This window comes from Eschrichtius robustus, chromosome 4 (assembly GCF_028021215.1).
Source record: "Eschrichtius robustus isolate mEscRob2 chromosome 4, mEscRob2.pri, whole genome shotgun sequence".
In the NCBI taxonomy this organism is placed as follows: Eukaryota; Metazoa; Chordata; class Mammalia; order Artiodactyla; family Eschrichtiidae; genus Eschrichtius; species Eschrichtius robustus.
The window spans coordinates 89,471,856-89,495,176 of record NC_090827.1 but is presented as its reverse complement, the minus strand read 5'-3'; the positions used below and the strand labels follow the sequence as shown (position 1 = coordinate 89,495,176).

Below are 23,321 nucleotides of genomic sequence, written 5' to 3'. Positions count from 1 at the left end.
TCATTTGCCCAAGTAGTGGAGTGATTCTCCCTTTTTCTTTGCTCCAGGAAACCTGGGGACTGTGAGATAACTCCTAGGGGGGACAAGTGACCACAGTGATTCTTGGTGGGAGGGTGGAAGCGGATGGGCAGGTAGAATCTCAGGATGCCTGTGTAGAGTAAATCTCATGTGCAGCCACGGGATACATAAGCCTACCCTCTCCCCATTTGGGGAAGTAGTCTTGTAAAGATGGGAGCTAAGTAGAGATGCAAGAGAGGGATAATCAGACCCGGAGTGGGAGATAAATGACAAGCTGTGAGAGCTCTCTCCATTTCTCCCACATTTTCCTCAACCTTTTCCTTAAAAGCAAATCAGGGGAAAAAGAGCAGAGGAAGCAGTTGGAGGGAATAAACTGAATCCATAAGCTGCTGTCCCAAGCAGAAGGCTTAAAAGAATGGGCAGTGGAGAATCAGACCATCGTATTGTGTGGAGAGCTTTCTAGCTCTACCAAGGAGAAGACAGAATAAGAAGACACCTGGGAAAATACTCACCTTTCTTATTTGAATTTTGAGCAGTGAGTTAGTTCTAAAGGTAGAGTGTACTGCTTGGATGTGGCACAAAAATATTGTATGACACAATATGATGTTTATATATGATGTTTATTAAAAGGGAACATGGTACAATATGTGATAGACCTTTTAAGTATATCTAATTTTTTGTTTAAAACTGTTCTCCTTTCCTACTGTATTACAGCCCTACACAGTATCACATTTGAAACTTTGTGCTGGAATCATGATAACTGCCTCTCACAATCCAAAGCAGGATAATGGTTACAAGGTATGTTTATTTTTCTCTCCACACTTATGTCCTTCTGTATGAATCCTGTGCCTTTATGGTTTGGGAGCACAGGGAATGAACTGTAAACCATCTGGATATGTTCCTGCATTCTCCAGGTCTATTGGGATAACGGGGCTCAGATCATCTCTCCTCATGATAAAGGGATTTCCCAGGCTGTTGAAGAAAATCTAGAGCCATGGCCTCAAGCTTGGGACGATTCTGTAATCAATGGCAGTCCACTCTTTCATGACCCAAGTGCTTCCATCAATAAGGACTACTTTGAAGACCTTAAGAAGTACTGTTTTCACAGGTAAATGGATTTAGCCAAATTCTGTTTTCATTAAATTTTCTCCTCAGTTGGTACATATACTGTAGCTGCATCTGACTTTAGAGGCTATAGATGAGGGGCTGGCAGCTTTTCTTAGAAAGACAGATAGCGAATATTTTGGGCTTTGTGAGCCACTGTGTTACAACTACCCAACTCTGCTGTTGTAGGAAAGCAGCCATAGCTCATACAGAAATGAACGCATGCAAACATAGCTGTGTTCCAAAAAATGTTATTTACAAAAGTGGGTGGCTGGACCACAGGCCACGGCTGCTAACCTCTGTTGTAGATTCATGTATATGTATATGTGTATATACATATATATGCATATATTTGTGTGTGTGTGTGTGTGCACAAGTGTATTCATAAGATACATTGCAGGCATCAGAATTATATATGCATTTACAAAGTTGATAACGGTTAACAAATTGCTCTCCAGAAATGTTACACTAGCTGAGATTCCCACCAACAGTATATGATAATAGTATATGATCCACACATTCTTACCTATACTAAGTATTGAATTTCTCCTCTTTCCCAGTTTGCTGCGTGAAAGTAATACCTAACTTTATTTGCATTCTTTAATTATGAATATTTTTAATATTTATTTAACCTATATTTTTCTGTGTATTTGTTCCTCTTTTGCATTTGTAAAACCTCTTTGCTTGTACAGAAAACTAGACTTCATTTATTTCAAATATTGTTTTCCCTTCTGTTGTTACCTTTGGACTTTTTCATTGAAACTTTTAATTTCTGATTGCTGGGTTTTGTGTCACTATAGATAGATTTCACTATACCAAGATTATTTTTTAAAAAAAGCACAACTCTTGTTTTGCTTTGGCTTTCGTGTTTACATTTTGCAATGTTTAAATCTTTTGAGTTGTTGGTGATTTTTAATTTTGTATGAAGCATAAAGTAGGAAAGCAGATTAGGTTCTTTCTAAAAAGTTGCAATTGTAACAACATATTAAACTAAAGAATCTCTTTTTCTTTGACTGATTGGAAATATCACCTTTAACAATTTCTAACATGATATATGAGCTTATTATGTATCAGATAACTGCTACAGTCCCTTCACTTGTACTAATTAATTTAATCTCATTTTAATCATCATGGTAATGCTGAGGGTAGGTTCTAGTGTATTGCCATCTTATAGATGAGAAAACTGTGACACAGAGAGGTTAAGAAGATAACCAATAGTCACACAGCTTATAAGTGGCAGAGCTCCAAGATTTAAATTTAGAGTCTGTCTCTAAATCATGTTAACCACTAAACCTTACTGCTTCTCATATATATTTCCCATTTCAAATTGGATCAACTTCTGGACTCTATTCTGTTCCTTTAATCTGCCTTTATATATCTAGGCCTAAACTGTTCTAATCGTGATAGCTTTATAATTCACTTTAATATCTAAGAGATTTTTTCCAGATTTGTTCTCACTAATCTTGCATATTTATTTTTCTAGATGCATTTTATTTTTAAGGGTATGTTTGTTTTAAACTACTACTGTCTTAAGGAAGACCTTGTTCATTTATTCATTGCCAAAAGAAATGGGCAGTAACCTAAGAATCTAGCAGTCAGATCATTGGAATTTTTTAACATCTTGTGTTTACCTTTCTATAACTTATGCTGTTAATTTCTTTTCTTTTTTTTTAAGGTATGTTAATATTTTATTCATCTTCAAATTGGTTATAAATCATGCATCCTTGTCCAACACCTCCTATGGCTATGGTGTTGCTGCCCTTTCCCATACAGATTAAGGCTTTTGTCCTATAGGGGGGATGGAAAAGAAACATCTGGGTGGAGTTTTGTGTCCCTCCCATGGTGGTGGATGTTCACCTCCCCCCAGCCTGGATCATAAGAGATGCTTTCTTAAGGATTCTCCCCAAGCTTGGGGTCTGGAGAGAAATCTGCTGTTAATTTTGATGTTCATTTTTATTCTACATTGAGTCCCTAGATCAGGGCACTTTGCCAAACAGGATTGTTACTTGACAAAGAAAATGTTTTATTTTTTATGCATCCATGTATGGGATGTTTCATCACATTGTGTTAAAAGGGACACTTTGAAACGTGTGAAGCTAACAGAGTATTTACTGGCACTGCCATGGGTGGGTACTGCCACTGGGCCAGCTGTGAAAGTTGTAGCATGAAATAAAATCCAAAAGTAAGTAAATTTGTGGAAAATAACTACAGAGTAAAATTTAAAACTTGAATGTGTTGGGGGAGGGTGTATGTTTGAAAGAGAGTGAATAAGTTTTCTTTTTTTAATGGAATTAGAAAGATACTCAGTTGTCTTATACATTCTTATTACTTTGATACCTTACATTCTTAGGAATCTGGTTCCTTGATATTTTGCAGTCCTTCCAGTTTTGAGAGCCATATTTGCATATTTTATCATTCTCCACGTGTCTGATTCTAGGGCTGTGAACAGGGAGACCAAGGTGAAGTTTGTGCACACCTCCGTCCATGGCGTGGGTCACAGCTTCGTGCAGTCGGCTTTCAAGGCTTTTGACTTTGTTCCTCCCGAGGCTGTTCCCGAACAGAAGGATCCCGATCCTGAGTTCCCAACAGTGAAATACCCAAATCCTGAAGAGGGTAAAGGTGTCTTGGTAACCTGATTTTTTTTTTAATTATAAAATTTACCTTGAATATAATTCAAAACTATTACTATTGAGTAAAATGTTTTATGCATTTTCATTGTGCTGAACAAAAAAGTAATTTCATCATTGGAAGTATTTATATTTATTAATCATCCATTTCTTAAATTCTTCTTTTTTTTTTTTAATTTTATTTTTGGCTGCAGTGGGTTTTCATTGCTGCGCAAGGGCTTTCTCTAGTTGTGGCGAGCAGGGGCTACTCTTCGTTGTGGTGCGCGGGCTTCTCATTGTGGTGGCTTCTCTTGTTGCAGAGCACAGGCTCTAGGCACGCGGGCTCAGTAGTTGTGGCTCATGGGCTCTAGAGCACAGGCTCAGTAGTTGTGGTGCATGGGCTTAGTTGCTCCACGGCATGTGGGATCTTCCCAGATCAGGGCTCGAACCCATGTCCCCTGCATTGGCAGGTGGATTCTTAACCACTGCGCCATCAGGGAAGCCCAGTCATTCATTTCTTAAAGGAACTTTCAAATCAGATGTCTTAGCATCAGGATGTGAGGGCTGAAATTGCTCGCAAACTTAAAACGATGCTTTACATTCAGTTTAATCAATTTAATTTTAAGTTAATTTACTGTTCTTCTTAATGCCAAAAAGAAACAATAATAGAATGGAGATTTATCACATGATTTTTATTCCTCAATTGATATTTTTCTGATATGAAGAAGTGCCATTTAAATGATGGTTCCTTTTAGTCTTTTTAAAGGTTCGGGTAACAATGATATCCAGAGAGTCGGTTTATTTTGGTTTGTCTGTTAGGTTGATCACAGACCCAGGCCTGGAAATACCAGTCCAGCCACACACACTGTCAGATGTGGGGTGAACCCCATGGGCACATGTGGGTCATGTGTTGATGCTCTCATTATCTGACCTTTGACTCAAGAAGTAATATGTGACCAGCCAAGACCAGCTCCAGAAATAAAATTCAGCCCTGGTTTGGGGAAAGACCTCTTTTAGTTCTTAAAGAACTGAACATTTTTAAAGACTGGAATGTGCTCAATTCTTTTTTCTTTTATTTTTAAGCATTTTTTTAAATTTATTTTATTTATTTATTTATTTGGCTGCGTTGGGTCTTTGTTGCTGCGCGCGGGCTTTCTCTAGTTGTGGTGAGTGGGGGCTACTCTTGGTTGCGGTACGTGGGCTTCTCATTGTGGTGGCTTCTCTTGTTGCAGAGCACAGGCTCTAGGCACGCGGGCTTCAGTAGTTGTGGCACGCAGGCTCAGTAGTTGTGGCACACAGGCTCAGTAGTTGTGGCTCGCGGGCTCTAGAGCGCAGGCTCAGTAGTTGTGGCGCACAGGCTTAGTTGCTCTGCGGCACGTGGGATCTTCCCGGACCAGGGCTTGAACCCGTGTCCCCTGCATTGGCAGGCGGATTCTTAACCAGTGCACCACCAGAGAAGCCCTGTGCTCAATTCTTGATTGGAATGACCTTTTCTCTTCTTATTCTTTTTCAGACTTTGTCTTTTGGTTTGGCTGACAAAACCACGGCCAAAATCGTTTTAGCAAACGACCCAGATGCTGACAGGCTTGCTGTGGCAGAAAAGCAAGACAGGTACAATTAATGGTGATTACCTACATAACGGAAAATATAAAAGGTGACATCTTTGGCAGTAAAATGTTTCTGGAGAGACCAGACCTATTTGGAAATATTTCCCATTCATTTTGCAAATGATCATCTCACTGAACCTCAGTCAGATCCTCTAACATAGAGCAAGTACTGATCCGGGGGCCACACGATCAGCAAGCACGTTGCAGAGTAAACCAGCCCAGTGTATATTTGGAATTGAAATTACTATTTGTTATCGTCCCCCGTTTTATCATTGCTTTTATTATAATTAATGACTCAGTGCCTAATGAGGGCAGAGTACTTTGTTGCTGCCTTGACAGTTCAGCATCTGGCAAAAGGTTTGATGAGGAGCTGGACCTTCAAAGCGATGTTGAATTCAGGTTGAACAGACCAGGGAAGATGCCTGTGGGGCGCTGACGATGCTTAAGACAAGTGCGACTGTAGAGTTTGTATAGAGCAGTGGTGGGTAAGGGGGGGAAATTGAAAGCAGTTTTGGGTGTCAAACAGCCTATGTGATGTTTGGGAGACGGTGGGGTGCTGTCAGAGTGTTAGGATTTTCGATTATAACAAAACAGATTCAATTCTATATCAGGTTTTAGAAATTTAAGCTAAGGTGCTACATGCTGAAATGTGAGGTGTACTTGTAGCCACCTACAGACAGGAACATAAGCTGCAAGCCTGTTCTCTGGTGTCCTGACTGTGTGAATACCGCACTGGATCTTAAGGAATGCTAAGCAGTCTCTCTCTCAGAATCAGCAAAGCTGAGCGGAAAATTGAGATATGCAAACTGTTATACTTGGGGGGCATCTTTTTTTTTTTAACATAAATTTATTTATTTATTTTTGGCTGCATTGGGTCTTCGTTGCTTCGCACCAGCCTTTCTCTAGTTGCTGAGAGCGGGGGCTACTCTTTGTTGCAGCGCGTGGTCTTCTCATTGCAGTGCCTTCTCTTGTTGTGGAGCACACGCTCAGTAGTTGTGGCACACAGTCTTAGTTGCTCCGTGGCATGTGGGATCTTCCCAGACCAGGGCTCGAACCCATGTCCCCTGCATTGACAGGTGGATTCTTAACGACTGCAACACGAGGGAAGTCCTTGGGGGGGCATCTTGCCAGCATGTTTCTGTTATGTTTAAAACCAAAGCCTTTGCCGAAGACTGAGATAAAAGCATTTCTCTGTCATCGCTGATGTACTTATTTTATACGCTCTTCAAAGACAGGGTGTTTGTCTAGGCGAACAGGCTGAGACATGGTAGCTGCTCGGATGTTTGTGCAATGGCAGTCGCGCTTCTGACCTATTATTTAAACAAGAATAACAAGAACAGTCCTGCAGAGGCTACTTTGAGCCTGGTTTGGCTTAACTGTTCTGTCCTTAATTGTTACTTACAATTAAGTGATCTCTCTTGAGATCACTGCTGTGCATAAGTTGTTTTTTCTTTCAGTGGCGAATGGAGAGTGTTTTCAGGCAACGAGTTGGGGGCCCTCTTGGGCTGGTGGCTCTTTACTTCTTGGAAAGAAAAGAACCAAGATCACAGCGCCCTCAAAGACACGTATATGTTGTCCAGCACCGTCTCCTCCAAAATCCTGCAGGCCATTGCCTTAAAGGAGGGCTTTCACTTCGAGGTAAGGTGTTTGTGAGACTTGCTCTTTTCCCTTTCTTTTGCTCTGTAGAAGGTCTAAGACATTTCTTTCTCTCTTGGATTATCCTTTTAGGAAACATTAACTGGCTTTAAGTGGATGGGAAACCGAGCCAAACAGCTAATAGACCAGGGGAAAAATGTCTTATTTGCTTTTGAAGAAGCTATTGGTAAGAGTTGATCATGATGATCCTGGGATCAGTTAATTTATAGAATGCAAATAAATGGGCAAAGATGTGGATTTGGATTTGGGTTCAAAGATTAACTGTGAAACAGGAACACACAGTTTGTTTTTCTTCTGTGACGCTCAGCAAATGCTGAACTGTCCTACCCCAAAGTTGGCATCACAGATTTTTTTTTTTTTTCTGTGCGAGGGCTTTCTCTAGTTGCGGCAAGTGGGGACCACTCTTCATCGCGGTGCGCGGGCCTCTCACTATCGTGGCCTCTCTTGTTGCGGAGCACCAGCTCCAGACGCGCAGGCTCAGTAGTTGTGGCTCACGGGCCTAGTTGCTCCACGGCATGTGGGATCTTTCCAGACCAGGGCTCGAACCCGTGTCCCCTGCATTGGCAGGCAGATTCTCTACCACTGCACCACCAGGGAAGCCCCGGCATCACAGATTTTTTTAGCTGAAAAGAATATCTCACAAATAACCAAGCCATTCATGGCAGGAAGTGAATCCTTTGCCCAGATAATTGTGAACAGTGATGTTCTGTACACGGCTGTAGTAGCTGCAGAATCCTCCTATTTGGGGAGTTATGATATTTCCTCACTATGGTATTGATATCCAGGCCAAATATAGTTCACTCCCCCTCATAGAGTGCTCTGCAGAGATCTGTCTGGAAGAAAGGAGAAGGCATGGTTGTGGGACTTCCATCAGAGTGACTGTCACCTGAAAGAACCAGCCAGGATGATGGAAAAACACTTGTCTTAAATGATCACTATCAATGAGCAAGAAAGGAGAGCTAGCAATAGAAACGTGAAATGCAGATGTTTGGGCTGGGGCTGTTTTAGCTCTTTGTTTAATAAAAGTTATTGTACGTCATGCTCATTATATAATACATACTCTTCCGGTTCATACGTTCCCTGCAACATAGACACAGGGTCATCATTGAACTAATTCATTGAATGAAGTGTGTAAGAGCTCAACTTTTGCTCTTTTGCTCTCAGAACTGCAATCCTGGCCTTCCTATAGCTTTTTATTAAAAAAAAAAAAGATTTTCTTATATTTGTTTATCAGATATTTATTGCATATCAGTTGCACGCTGACTCTGAAAGAAATGGATGACACTGACCTTAGCCTACAGCAGTTTATATTGATCTGGTTAGAAACCACACAGAAGAGTATAGGCTAGGTGTCAAGATGAATCATATAACTCGTAAGAAGTATGGGGATTCGGAGAAGACAGAATAAGCATTGACTAGAACAATTGGAAACAGTTTTGTGTGAGCTAGAGGGATTTGGTCTACACCTGGAAAATGAGTACAATTTGTCTAGGAGGGAGACTCTCCTTACAGGTTATTCAACAAATACTTTCTCTGTTTTTCTTTTCTTTTTTTAAATTAAAGCATAGTTGAATTACAATATTATATTAATTTCATGTGTATAACATAGTGATTCAGTGTTTTTATAGATTATACTCCAGTTATAGTTATTATAAAGTATCGGCTACACTCCCTGCGTTGTACAATACATCCTTGTATCTTAGTTATTTTTTTTTTTTTTTTAACAATGACATTCTTTTTTTTCTTTTTAAGTATTTGTTTATTTATTTATTTATGGCTGTGTTGGGTCTTCGTTTCTGTGCGAGGGCTTTCTCTAGTTGTGGCAAGCGGGAGCCGCTCTTCATCGTGGTGCGCGGGCCTCTCACTATCGCGGCCTCTCTTGTTGCGGAGCACAGGCTCCAGACGCGCAGGCTCAGTAATTGTGGCTCACGGGCCCAGCTGCTCCGCGGCACATGGGATCCTCCCAGACCAGGGCTCGAACCCGTGTCCCCTGCATTGGCAGGCAGACTCTCAACCACTGCGCCACCAGGGAAGCCCCTTAGTTATTTTATGTATAGTAGTTTGTACCTCAGCAAATATTTCTTGAAGGCCTGCTATGTGCTAGGCACTGGGCTAGATTCTTAAATGTAATGGTGGTGAATGAGAAGCATTTACATACTGACAACCTCTTATGCAGTAGGCAGGGAGCATATAGATGTGTGCACGCACAGTGTGTAAAGGGACCTACTCCTCAGGGTGTGTGTATGACACGTGTTTCTGCAGGATATATGTGCTGCCCTTTCGTTCTGGACAAAGATGGAGTCAGTGCCGCCGTCATAAGTGCAGAGTTGGCCAGCTTTCTAGCAACCAAGAATTTATCTTTGTCTCAGCAGCTAAAGGCCATCTATGTTGAGTAAGTTTCTAATGACTCTGTTAAATTGAAGTAATTTTTCTTTCGTTTCAGTTGTGCAACACAATGATTCAATGTATATCTATATTGTGAAATGATCACAATAAATACAGTTAACATGTTATCCCCACATGTAGTAATATTTTTTAATGTTTTACTCTGTTCTTATGCATGAGATACTAATATTCTTTCTGATGTCCTTACTTTGGTTATGAATTGTATTGCCTATAAAAACTAAATAAGGGATCACCTTTTCCTTTTGATATTTAACTACTTAATAGTAATTACCATTCATGATGACATTGATTCTTAACAAATGAGAACATTAGTTGCAGAAATGGCTAAGGGAAGAATGTGATTTTTAAGTGTCCAATGTCAAAAAAGACTGTGTTCACAAAACATCTGTTTAGTCTTTAAAGCAATTATTCACCACTGCCTTTGTAGTGCAAAAGCAGCCAGACACAATACATAAGGTAATGGGCATGGCGTGGCTACGTTCCAACAGAGAAACTTTTACTTAGAAATTCAGGCTGAGGGCCACAGAGCAGTCCAGCGATCGCTGGGGTAGATTGTTGGACCTCTTTTATAATGTTGGACCTCTTTTTTAAAGCTGAATTATTCCTTTGAAATTAGTCGTGGTTATTTGTTTTAGAATATACTGGTTGATACATGTTCAGTGTACACTGTGCAGAATTATTTGTTCCTCATTTTGCATGTAATTGTGTTTGTATTGATAGGTACGGCTACCATATCACCAAAGCTTCGTATTTCATCTGCCACGATCAAGGCACTATTAAAAAATTATTTGAAAACCTTAGAAACTACGATGGGAAGAATAATTATCCAAAAACTTGTGGCAAATTTGAAATTTCTGGCATTAGGGACCTTACAACTGGCTATGATGATAGCCAACCCGATAAAAAAGCTGTAAGTAATGTCTTTTATCAATTAAACTCGCCTCTATTTACTTTTTGACTATACTTTGAATAGCTCAACTTAATAATATAATTAATTGAAGCTGATTTTAGGCATTATTATAAATAAGCTATCAAAATATATAGATAATTAAAAATCATGAGCTGAAACTAAAGGGGTTCTCACTAGTCATGTAAGCCAATGCTGTCGTTTAATACAGCAGGAAATCGATACAGTCGTCCCTCATCATCCGAGGGTTTCACATCCGCGGATACCGAGGGTCGATTGTACTACACTATTTTATCTAATGGACTTGAGCATCCATGAATTTTGGTATCTGTGGGGGGGGCTCCTGGAACTAATCCTCCACGGGTACCGAGGGACGACTGTACTCGGAAGTGTAAGACCTGCCTGTGGTCACACAGCTAATTGGTGACGCTCGGGATAGAATCTGGGTCTTCTGATTCCAAACCCAGCTTTTCCTCTCTTTCAGCAGTTGAACTTGAAAAAGCATCAGAATCACCTGGTGGCCAGGTTAAAACACTGAGTGCTGCAGCCCACCCCTTATTTGCTTTTCTAATAAGTTCCCTGCTGATGCTAATGCTACTGGTCCAACTTTGAGAACCACTGCTTGCTTCCTCCTTAGTTTTACCCTGTTCTCTGAATATGTAGGAGTTGTTAGCTGTAAAGCATGAGTTTGCATTCTTCCTACCATGTAGATTCCCCCACTGGAGTCAAAAGAAGGCTCAAATGTGGCAGAAGAGTATTGCTAACTATGGCAGGGGTGTGGAGGAAGGAGAGTAAGAATATCCTTATGAGATACTGGACATTTGCCTTTTTTTTTTTTTTTTTGAATTTTATTTATTTTTTTATACAGCAGGTTCTTATTAGTTATACCTTTTAAACATATTAGTGTATATATGTCAATCCCAATCTCCCAATTCATCACATGGACATTTGCTTTGATATTCACCTTTTTATATTTTTTAATTTACATCTGTACACAATATGTTTTTAAAGGCAAATAGTATTAAAAGGGTTATGATTAAACATGGCAGTTCCGACTCCTGCCATCTCATTTCCATGTACCAAGACAACCACCTTCCCTCTTAGTTGTTTCTCCTGGTATTTACCACCAGATTTCTAAACAATGTGCCCATGTGGTGATACTATGACTTATCAGTGTTAGACTTTATTAATTTTCTATTATGGAGATAGGGATTTAGTTCTTACACTTCCAGCATTCACGACTCTTCTTCCCTGTCCTCACAGTACATTTATACCACAACTCTTGGTGACATCAGATTCCATGTTTGTATTGTTATGACTGGTAACTATTGTTTTTTGCTTAGCTAAGTAGTGTACTATGATTAGGTTCCCCTTACTTTGTATAGAGAATTACTTTTCCTGTAATTAATAGCTGCTTTGTTCTTTCATTTGCGTGGATTTCTATGTAACCCTCACCAGTTCTTCCCACATCCTTCAAATACCTCTCAGTAGGGTTTTCGACCTGGACTGTTGGTCCCATCTTGTTTCCAGTGGCCTCCCTCCTGGTCCCTTCCTCCGGGGAGAGGCTTCTGCTCTCTGGGTTGAACGCCCAGCTGTCATCCTGGAAATGCCCTTTCACCACTCTCTGGGGGTGGGTCCCTTGCTCCTAGACCCCATGATTTCCTCTTTTTATATTTATCTTCCTAAATCACATCTTCTAGTAGCTTCCTAAGAAGAAATGAATGGGAGGTAAATTTTTGGAGGTGTTTAGGTCTGAAAATGTCTTACTCTACCCTCGCGCTTTATTGACTCACAGTTTGGAAAGCATTGCTCTGTATTTGTTAAGCCGTTGAGCATCCATCATTCATTCACTCAGGAAATAGTTGGGAAATGCTGTGTGCTGCATTCAGGGATGAGAACACCATACTCATTCAGTCCTTTCCGTGCCATTTGTTTTCTTCTCCATGGGAAGACATTAGGAACTTTCCGCTAAACTTGGGGTTCTAAAATTTCAGTGATATGCTTTTAGTATGGGTCTCTTTTCATTCATTTTTCTGGATACTTGGTTGGTCTTTGTTGATCTATGGAGTCATTTCTTTCAGTTCTGAGAAATTCTCTTGATTTTTGTCAAAGAAGGATGCTGGATGGTTGTTTTTCAAGTAACCTCTTCCCTTGCATTTTCTGTTCTCACCTTCTTGATAAGTCCTTCTTGACAGGTTCTTAGATGCTGACACTCCTGGAGTGATGTTCTACTTTCCGTGTTTCTTTTTTCCCACTGTCCATCTATAGCCTTCTTTCCTACTTTTGGGGAGATTACCTCAACATTAACTTTCAATGCTTCTCTGAACATTTCAGCTCTTTTTCTCTAATTTATTAAAAGTAACATCTTATTCTTGTTTCATGTGTATTATATCTTACCTCTCTTAAGGATATTAAGTATAGCTTTTTTAAAATGTAGATCTTGTTTCCTCTGTATTGTCTTTATTTCCCTCAAGGTCTCCTGGGGACGCCTCACTCCCACCCTAATCTCCTGCCTGAGGGTAATAAGCTGGGATGCTGAGGCCCCAGAAGTGGTGGAGAGGTGCTGCGGACCTGGGAGGAGGGGTTTGAGCTTTCAGTATGCAGACTCTGACTTACTCTAAGTTTTCTCCATGCCCTGCCCTCCATGGTGCCCAGCGTCCCCAGCTTCGGAGCCCTTCTGGTTCAGTTACACCAGAGATTTAAACCATCTCCTGATGAGGTGGTTGGTTGACCACATGGGCAGAAGGTGGGGATTTGGGAGGATCTAATAGCTCCTTTGTCTCACGCCTGCCTCTGCAGTACCAGGTGCCCCAGGTAGTGAGCTTTACCAGGGCCCTGCAGAACATGCTGACTCGGTTCTTACCTGCCTGCTACAGGGGCTCCGAGGTCATTCTTCTGTGTTCCATCAGGTCACGTCTGCCCCTCCACCTGGTTTCTGACTGCCACAATTAGTTGGCAGCCCCCTCAACTGCTGCTGCCTCTTTGCCCTTGTGTGTTTTTTGATTTTAATGCTTCAGTCATTTTAGTGGAGTTTGGAGAGCAATCAGCTAAGAATACATCTACCAGAAGCCCTTGAAAGTGAAATAAGCCTAGTGTTTTGTGGGGTTTTGGTAATGCATTATTAATCGGTTTAAAGCAAGTTCTTGTGAAATGATGTGTTTCAATTTTAGTAAAACTTTAGTAGCTTTAATAGAACCATGGAGGTAAAAAGTAATATACAAAGTTAATTTTCACAAATTGCCGTATTATTACTTATTTCATTTACACAGAGTACATTTTCTGATTTCCTCAAAAATGTTCTTTTCTTCTTTGTTTTGCATTTACTTTCTTGCTTATTCAGGGGAAAATGTTAGTCAGGTAAGAACAGCTTATGTTATTACTACTTAAATTTATAACGTGTAAATTAATTCCTAGGTTCTCCCTACTAGTAAAAGCAGCCAAATGATCACCTTTACCTTTGCTAATGGAGGCGTGGCCACCATTCGGACCAGTGGGACAGAGCCCAAAATCAAGTACTATTCGGAACTGCGCGCCCCCCCTGGAAATAGGTATGCTATGGATGGCAGCTGCTGTGATATTTATTCCCTAAACTTCCTAAATTCTATTCAGACGCTAAGTAAAATATTTTATCTTTCCAATATGTGGTTTAATTAGGAACGTTGTTTCAGAACCTGCAGCACTATTGTGATATTAACAGGCCCTTGAAGCGTCTAGGGACAAGAGTGCTTACTTCCTACTTGGTTATTTCCTTCTACCCCAAATTTCCCTGTATGGGAAAATTTCATTCCTAATTTCAGTAATAATAATAAAATTTCCTTTTTCTAGTACTTTATATTTGAGGCTGGCACCAATGACTTTTTCTCTTTTTCTCCGTGTCTCTGATACAATAAATTAAAATGCATTACACGTCCATTCAACAAATATCTTTGAGCACCTATTGTGTGTAAGTCATGCTGGGTCTTGGGGCAGATGAAGAGCCACAGCAGAACGAGTCCTTACCACCAAAGAGCCAATGGTCTGGTAGCTTCAGAGTCGTGTTTTGTGACCTTGGTAAAGGGTTTGAGTTGGTCACTTTCCAACACCTGTAACATTTTGAACTTTATCAGCCGTGGTACGTGTAGCTAGCACGTGTAAATGTCATATTACACACCTATTTAACAGTCACTTAGCTATCATTTCTCTATTCAGAATACAGTTCAAAATCAGGAAATTTGGGACTTCCCTGGTGGCACAGTGGTTAAGAATCCTCCTGCCAATGCAGGGGACAGGAGTTCAAGTCCTGGTCGGGGAAGATCCCACGTGCCGCAGAACAACTAAGCCCGTGTGCCACAACTACTGAGCCTGCGCTCTAGAGCCCGCAAGCCACAACTACTGAGCCCACGTGCCACAACTACTGAAGCGCGCGTGCCTAGAGCCCATGCTCCACAACAAGAGAAGCCACTGCAATGAGAAGCCCACATACCGCAACGAAGAGTAGCCCCCGCTCGCCACAACTAGAGAAAGCCCGTGCGCAGCAATGAAGACCCAGCGCAGCCAAAAAATAAAGATAAATAAATAAATAAATAAAAATAATTTTTTAAAAAGCAGGAAATTTTTTTAAAAAGTGAATTAAGTCAGTGCTGTCCAACAGGAATAAAATGTGAGCCACATATGCAACTTGAAATTTTCTCCTAGACACAATTTTAAATAGTGAAAAGAAACAGATAATATATTTATTTAACTAAGTATTTTAAATATTAACATTACAACATGTAATCACTATAAAAATTATTAATGAGATATTTAAAAAAATTTTTTTCACACTAAGTCTTCAAAATCCATACAGTATTTTACACTTACCACACATCTCAAATTCGAATGCTATATATTTTTGGAAATACTTTAAATGTATTTTTTTTTTAATATTTATTTATTTATTTATTTGGCTGTGCCAAGTCTTAGTTGCGGCTCGTGAGATCTTCGTCGCGGCATGCAGGATCTTTTGTTGCGGCATGTTGGATCTTTTGTTGCGGCATGTGGGCTCTAGTTCCCCGACTAGGGATCAAACCCAGGCCCCTTGCATTGGGAGCGTGGAGTCTTAGCCACTGGACCACCAGGGAGGTCCCCTTAATCTGTATTTAGAGTTCATAAAATTTGCAGTTGAAAAAGTAGATTTTGACACCCAAGTTGTTGCAAACATACTTAAGTTTTCCAATAACTGAATCAAGTGCTAGTTTTCAAATTTGAATTTCAATTAGTTAACTTAAATGAAATGAAAAATTCAGTTCCTCTGCTGAACTAACCACATTTCAATTGCACCATAGCCACGTGTGGCTAGTGGCTACTGTAGTAGACGACACAGGCCTAGGTAGTAATGGTACATACACTCCAAAGCTTTATCCATAGGGTTTTTCTGGCTTGTGAACCAAATTTACGTTGTGTGGAAATAAGAGCAGAGGAAATTTTCTGAGCATCTTAAATCAGCGAGCTAATAGCAGATTAAATGTAGCAGATTAGAGGGGCAGGGAAGATTTGCTACAGTTGGATTTTCCTTAGGCATGAAGAAGTGAGGGCTGATAGCAATGCAAGAAATATTAAAACAAAACAAAACTATAAAACATGGATACAAGAGCTCAGAATAGTCACCTGTTGGGGACTTTATCATAAAGGAAATAGCAAGCCACACCCAAATCAGCCCTGAATCTTCTTCTGAATAATTCTCATTCTCACTTAGTGTTTTCATATTTCTGTATCTCATTCTTTTGAAAACAAATGGACATAAGTCCAATTTAAAGATCTATTTTCTCTATGTATTTTTTCCTTTTCATTATCCTGTGAAAATGTGTAATATTTTAGAAAACTTTCTTTTATAATAACAATACAACTTACTGTTTAAGGATCTATGGTATTTACATTTTTCACATGGCTTATTGAGTGGACTTAAATTCAAATATTAGTTTCTGAATTGCTGAAAATACTTTGAAAATTTGTCCTTTTATTATAGTCATTGAAATGTTGCTCCCATTTACTAAATGAAACATTAGGCACTAGGTCAGCCCATAGATATACTGTCAGGGCTCAAGCAAGGCATGAGCATAACTAACACACAACAACAATAAAGCCATGGCTAAGGTTTCCTTACTTTCTGATAACGTTAAATATTATTAATATATTTTATATCATGAATTTCATTCATTCATAGAATTCCACAACCCACTAACCCTTTTGAATAGAAAATCTTTTTCAAATATAAGTCCTGCTTTTAAAAAATATTTTTGTTGGGGTTGATGTCTTTAGTTGTTGTTTTTTGTTTGTTTTTTGTTTTGGGGGGTGTTTTTTGGCTGTGCCGCACAGCTTGTGGGATCTTAGTTCCCCAACCAGGGATCAAACCTGTGCCCTCGGCAGTGAAAGCACAGAGTCCTAACCACTTGACTGCCAGGGAATTCCCTTGATGTCTTTAGTTTTGTCCAACTTTTTATTGTGAAAAATTTCAAACCTATAGAAATGTAGAAATAATATAGTGAATACCCACATACTCCTCACATAGACTAGGGGTTGACAAACTTTTTCTGTAAAGAGCCAAATAGTAACTATTTTAGGGATTGGAGACCATATAGCCCTTGTTATAACCACTCAGCTCTGCTGTTGTAGCTGGAAAGCTGCCACAGACATAAAAGAATAGGTGTGGCTGTGTTCCAATAAAACTATTTACACAAACAGGCCGCAAGCCATAGTTTGCCTACCCTAACCTAGTTTCAGCAGTTGCTAACATTTTGCAATATTTGCTCTCACTCACCATACATATCAATATTATATATTTGGGTTGGTTTATTTGTTTTCTCAGCCATTTGAAAATAAGTCGCAGACTTCAATACTCAATTCCTAAGAACAAGGACACTCTCTTACTATCTCAAGATTTAGGTAATAATGTCAAGCCAGGGTGCTAACAGAGAAACAAAACCAGCAGGAGATATATAGTAAATTCATTGATGAGTTTTGTTTTATGTATATTGTTTTAAGAAAACCAATAAGGGCTTCCCTGGTGGCATAGTGGTTAGGAATCCGCCTGCCAATGCAGGGGACACGGGTTTGAGCCCTGGTCCGGGAAGATCCCACATGCCGCAGAGCAACTAAGCCCGTGTGCCACAACTACTGAGCCTGTGCTCTAGAGCCCACGAGCCACAGCTACTGAGCCTGTGTGCCACAGCTACTGAAGCCCACGAGCCTAGAGCCCGTGCTCCGCAACAAGAGAAGCCACCACAATGAAAGGCCCGCGCACCGCAATGAAGAGTAGCCCCCTCTCGCCACAACTAGAGAAAGCCCGCGTGCAGCAACAAAGACCCAACTCAGCCAAAAATAAATAAATAAATAAATTTATATTTTTTAAAAAAAAACAGTAATTATTAGTCAGTGTGCCTTCCTGAGAACGGTTATTTTCTTCAAAGCACATTTATGGAGAAGGAAAAGAAAAGACTTGTGTAATTCATATGTATTTATGAAGCATAATTACTATATATGTTACCAATGGGGGGTAAAAATAATTATAATGATAGCTACATTTATTGAGGTTTTGGGGCCAGGTTCTGTGCTAATTGCTTTCTATAATTTATCTCAATCTATACAACAACTCTCTTGAGAAAATAAAGTCTTTATCTCAATTTTACAGATGAGGAATCTGGGCCTTTGAAAGGTTAAATCACTTGCCCAAGGGCACACAGCTAGTAAGTAGTACAGCCAGAATTAATGTCTGTAATAAAATGGATTGTTTTAGTTGTACTGGTTAGCTGTTACAATGCAAAAATGATATTAACTAATTACAAAGATTGCCCTTTCTGTTAAAATTAAGTTTGCATATATTAAAGGTGGTCAAGTATGAAGTATTAAAAGTTTGAATTGAAGGATTTACGTTTTTCTATTGAGCTTTTTGGTTTTAAGTACTTATAGTAACTCACCTCATACTAGTAACCTGATATGTAAGGCTGCCACATAAATTAGACACCTGTCTAATTACAAGTCTGTTTTATCTGTTATCAACCTTCCAATTGTTTGCACATAAATGAGTGTTTTCCACATGCTTGAAAACTTAGTTTCCTTAAAGGGATCTAGTTCCCAAGATTTTTGTTTATACTTTAGTTGTGACCCTTTTGTTCCCAAAGTAGAATAAAAAGCAGCCGCATAGCACAGGGAGATCAGCTCGGTGCTTTGTGTCCACCTAGAGGGGTGGGGTAGGGAGGGTGGGAGGGAGATGCAAGAGGGAGGAGATATGGCGATATATGTATATGTATAGCTGATTCACCTTGTTATAAAGCAGAAACTAACACACCATTGTAAAGCAATTATACTCCAATAAAGATGTTAAAAAAAATAAAATAAAATAAACAGGGGGTCTCAGGGGGTCTGAGTTCCGGGTGAGTGACCAGCTGGCCCACTAGGAGGCTCCCCAGCTCTTCCATCCTGGGAAGGCCTTACACAGGACGCTGTAGCCGAGCTCCCGATAGTTTGAAGACAAACAGGATCAAGAACATTCATATCCTGGGGGACCAAAGACTTGCCAGCCATGTCATTTGTAAAAGTTCAGCAGGATTTAATGACAGCTGAAGTCATGAAAGTTTTCTCTGCACTGTTAGGTACAGACAGAGCTTTTAGGGATGCTAGGCTACACATTGTGTTTCCTAAAAATTCTTACGAGAAGTGCAAAGGGGTGCTTTTGTTTATAGTAGAGACCTCAGGAAGGCCTTTGCGGAAAATAATGAATATTGTCACATGAGTTTTTTGTCTACATCACAGATGTGTTCCCATGCTTAAGTAGCTGGAGTTCTGTTTTGTCTGATTTAGCCCTCCGCTTAAGGGTAAATATCAATGTTAATTGATCTATGTGAGGAGTCTTTAAAATATGCTTTGGAATAATCCACTGACCTGGAATTTTTTTCCCCTTTATTTTGCAGTGATCCCGAGCAGCTGAAGAAAGAACTAAATGAACTAGTCAGTGCTATTGAAGAACATTTTTTCCAGCCACAAAAGTATAACCTGCAGCCAAAAGGAGAGTAAACTATCCCAGCCTTGGGCATAATTACATTTCCCTACAATTAAGCTGAACTTGATTTCTTAAGCAATATTTTTGTGGGCCAAATAATTTTAACTATTGCTACAAGTATTCATATTTTTTTAATAGACGTACATTCCTCCTTGTTTTATATTTGAACTTTAAGAGTAATAAAGAAAGATGGCCAAATCTAACAAACCAACCTTCCTGTTAAAAGGTTGAGCATCATCTGAATTTAAAAATGAAGATTTTAAAAATAACTAACCTTCAGAAATATATTGTAATTAATATGCTTTCATTAGAATAAATACCAAATATGTTTCTTCTCTAAAATTCATTTTATGTGTAAGTAAAACAGCCAGAAAGCCTATACATATTACTAAATTCTGGGCTGTCCTATGTAAAAGATAGCCACTTCTACATATATGTATATTTACATTTCTCTCAATTGCTTATAAAGTAAAATAGAGAAACAGATCAAATGCTGTGTTTAGGGAAAATACAATTCACAGGAACCTATAAAGTAGAGCAAAAGATACTTTAAAAAGATAGTTTTTTGATCTAAAACTTTAATTCTAATAATGCACCATTATACATTGTGTATGTGCTAGGAAAAAACAGCTTAACCATCTTTGTTCAGTGTGTTAACATTCACTTTCTCTCTTTAAATCTTGAATGAAACAATTGGTTATTTGAAACTTGCAAAGTAGATTATTGTAGTTTTTTGCTTTAACACAATTAATGTAATTTTGGTCCTAAAGCAGCAAGGACTCTAAACAGTGACTACCTGACCTTGATTTTTTTTGCCTTGTTCTTACGTGATCATAATCTAAAACTAGACTTTTCCAGGTTCATTATTTAATCTGTGCCTCCTCATAATTGATGGCCTTATAACCTTCCAAAATGACTCCCATTGAGTACCCATGACTGAGGACCAAACTGTTCTTTATATACTTTATATATTTTGTGTGATTTTTTATTTTTAAAGCAAATGATTGCCTATATTATTATTAACTTAAATGGTTATTAACAGTTTCAGAACAATGAAAAATTACAGTACCATTGACAATCATGTTTCTAATGTAAAGGAAAGAATATTTGTATATCTTAGTGATACATAGTTTGTCCCCTACCAGAACTCTTAAATGTACAATATTCAATATATTCTATCAGCTGCTTCATTGTAGAAGCTATATTTATTTTTAAATATAGTGTACTCTTAAAGTGTACTCTGGAAAAGAGAAACTTCAGATTTGTGTCCTCTCTACATTTTTGTGAGCACATAAATTGTACCCCATCACAGAGTTTGTTTCTGGAAATGCAAATGTAATTAAGATCCAGTCCTGCTTGATGGAGCTCAGGGTCTAATTGGAGGGCTAATAAGTAACTACAGTACTTAACACATTCTATAATTGAGTTATCTGCAGAGTACTCAGAGTTGAGGATTGTGAGAGAGGGATTCATTCTGCCCAGAGGAAGCTTCACCTTCAGAGGCAAGTGGCAGCTGGAGATGGAGGAGGAAGTCTTCCAGGCACAGAGCACAGCGTTAGCAAAAGCCTGGAGGCACTGGGGTGTGTGCGGTCCTGGACGGAGGTGGGGAGATGGTGAAAACAGAACCCAGATGTAAACTTAAGGACCTGCCCCACTTCCCTCACGTGAGCGGGTGATTCAGTTGGACCTAGAGGAGATCCTCCAGTAAGTATTTCTTGACTTTTTCTTGTTATTGCGGGATGCAGGGTAGCAACGTGTGGTGCATAAAGCTTGCACCATAAAGACCCTGCATTCTAGTGTTGGTCCACGGGGAGCCAGCTCTGTGACCTTAGTCAGGTCACTTAGCCTGTCAAAGTCTCCATTTTGTTATTTTTTAAGACTTTGGTTTTTTTTAGGGCAGTGCTAGGTTCACAGCAAAATTGAAGGAAGGTACAAAGATATCCCGTACCCACCCTGCCCCCACCCCATGCACAGCCTCCCCCATTATCGACACCCTACCGCAGTGGTGCATTTTTTAGTATTGATGGACCTGCATTAACACGTCATTATCATCCAAACTGTGGAAACAAGAAAAAGATCCGTGAATTGCCGGGGGTCAAGAGGGAAGGGGAGATGAATAGGCAGAGCACAGAGGATTTTTATGGCAGTAAAAAAAATTTTCTGTATGATACTGTAATAGTGAATACATGTCATTATACATGTGTCCTAATCCATAGAATGTACAACACCAAGAGTGAATACTAATGTAAACTGTGGACTTTGGGTGATAATTTTGTCATTTTAAAAATAAAGAGATTTTACTAAATGGTCTCTGAGGTCATATCATGCTGCAGGTCTTTAAATTATATAAAAATCCATTAAGGGCACCATCAGCAATCATAAATCACTGGCAGTTCTCTTTGGCAGAATGCTTAACTAGCCCTCTTACAAGACCTAACATCTGAGATGGGGGAAAAACACTTTGTACCGAAGAGACAGGCAGCCGTGTGTTCCTGTCCTGCCTTACCTTGCAGCCTGAAGGGAGGGGTGCTGAAATTGGGGACGAGGAGGGCAGAACCACGTGACATGCAGAGGAAGGCAGAACCACATGACGTGCAGATGCCAGGAAATGTTCTGCAGGGGAGGAAGGCAGTGATGGGGACGGAGCGCTGTGTAGCAGCCCCCTCTGCCTTCTCATAGCTAAACTACTTGGGGAAGACCGTCCAGTTTGAGTGTAGAGGTGGCAACCCATTTTCTCTTGGTGCCTAGAAAGAACAAATTCCAAATTAAGTCTGAGAGACTGACTTGCAGGAGGAAATGCAAGCCAATTGTTTTTTTTATTTATTTTTCCTCATGGTGTCTCTATGAAATAAACACCTTTATTCTTTCCTCTAAGAAACATTGGCAGTAGCTGTCATTAATTTAGCTCATCGGTTTAACTCAGTCATCATGCTGTTAAGGGACGGTATTGTTATTTCTTGACATTAGAAACATGGTTTTAAATTTTTTTTAATTAGTTTGTTTATTTTTGGCCGCGTTGGGTCTTCGTTGCTGCACGCGGGCTTTCTCTTAGTTGTGGCGAGCGGGGGCTGCTCTTCGTTGCGGTGCGCGTGCTCTAGAGCGCCGGCTCAGTAGTTGTGGCATACGGGTGCATTTGCTCCTTGGCATGTGGGATCTTCTCGGACCAGGGATCAAACCCGTGTCCCCTGCATTGGCAGGTGGATTCTTAACCACTGCGCCACCAGAGAAGTCCCTGGAAACATGGTTTTAAAAATAAATGCTTTAAGTGACGGAAAAAGTGAATATGCCCTCCTTTTAAGGGATTTTGAAAGAATGGCATCTAAATCATATTTATAATTTCTACTTCCTAAAAGACTACATCCTGAGACTTATTTGTGCATTCGTTCATATGTTCACTGACTGAGTCATGCTTGAATTTTGCTATGAGTCAGGCACTTTTCTGGATACTGATGATAAACAGGCTTGGTGATCTCAAACTTCGCCTCGGAAAGCAGAGGAAGTCACACGTACGCAGAAGACTGCTGCATTGCAATAGTAAAGTATTTGAACTATGGGCAAACCACTCTGTAATGTCCCCTTTTGGACTTGTCTTTTTCAAGAACATCAAGTTCAAACTCCTAACATTTTTATTCAAAACAATTTGACTCTGGGAGGCTGTTTGAATGCCATTTTCCTGCATCATCCTTCTGTCCTGTTCTTGCTACCAACATACTTTGTGTAGAGTAACCCAACTATTGAAAGCAAGATGTCACACTCTTAGGCAGATGGGAAGCAAAGTTTAAAATAACGCCACTTTGATAGACTTCTCCATGTAAGCACAGTGCAGTAACTTAGACTCACTGGAGGAGAAAGACAGCTGCCTGGAGAGATGAGGTCCTCGGACCTAAGCGCAGGGTGAGCAGGGTGGAGAGCACTGTTGGGGAATCTGGTTTCTGTTGCCCTGGCTTCCTCGTGTAGGTCCCTGAAATTAAAATTTTCGGAACAGCTAGTGGCCACTTCCCGTT

General features: G+C 39.9%; 1 protein-coding gene across 2 annotated transcripts in view; it reads left to right on the top strand.

Annotated features, from left to right (window-relative positions):
• The window catches only part of PGM2 (phosphoglucomutase 2), a 33,456-nt gene extending 11,831 nt beyond the window's left edge, over positions 1-21,625 (top strand). For both annotated transcript variants that reach the window (XM_068543120.1, XM_068543121.1), the window contains exons 5-14: positions 733-816; positions 933-1,126; positions 3,560-3,749; positions 5,242-5,339; positions 6,793-6,973; positions 7,064-7,157; positions 9,254-9,383; positions 10,118-10,307; positions 13,719-13,852; positions 19,229-21,625. In XM_068543120.1, coding sequence (XP_068399221.1) covers positions 733-816; positions 933-1,126; positions 3,560-3,749; positions 5,242-5,339; positions 6,793-6,973; positions 7,064-7,157; positions 9,254-9,383; positions 10,118-10,307; positions 13,719-13,852; positions 19,229-19,331 — 1,398 coding nt within the window. In that variant the 3' untranslated portion in view covers positions 19,332-21,625. The remainder of the gene's footprint in view (positions 1-732; positions 817-932; positions 1,127-3,559; positions 3,750-5,241; positions 5,340-6,792; positions 6,974-7,063; positions 7,158-9,253; positions 9,384-10,117; positions 10,308-13,718; positions 13,853-19,228) is intronic.
• Positions 21,626-23,321: the final 1,696 nt, after the last annotated feature.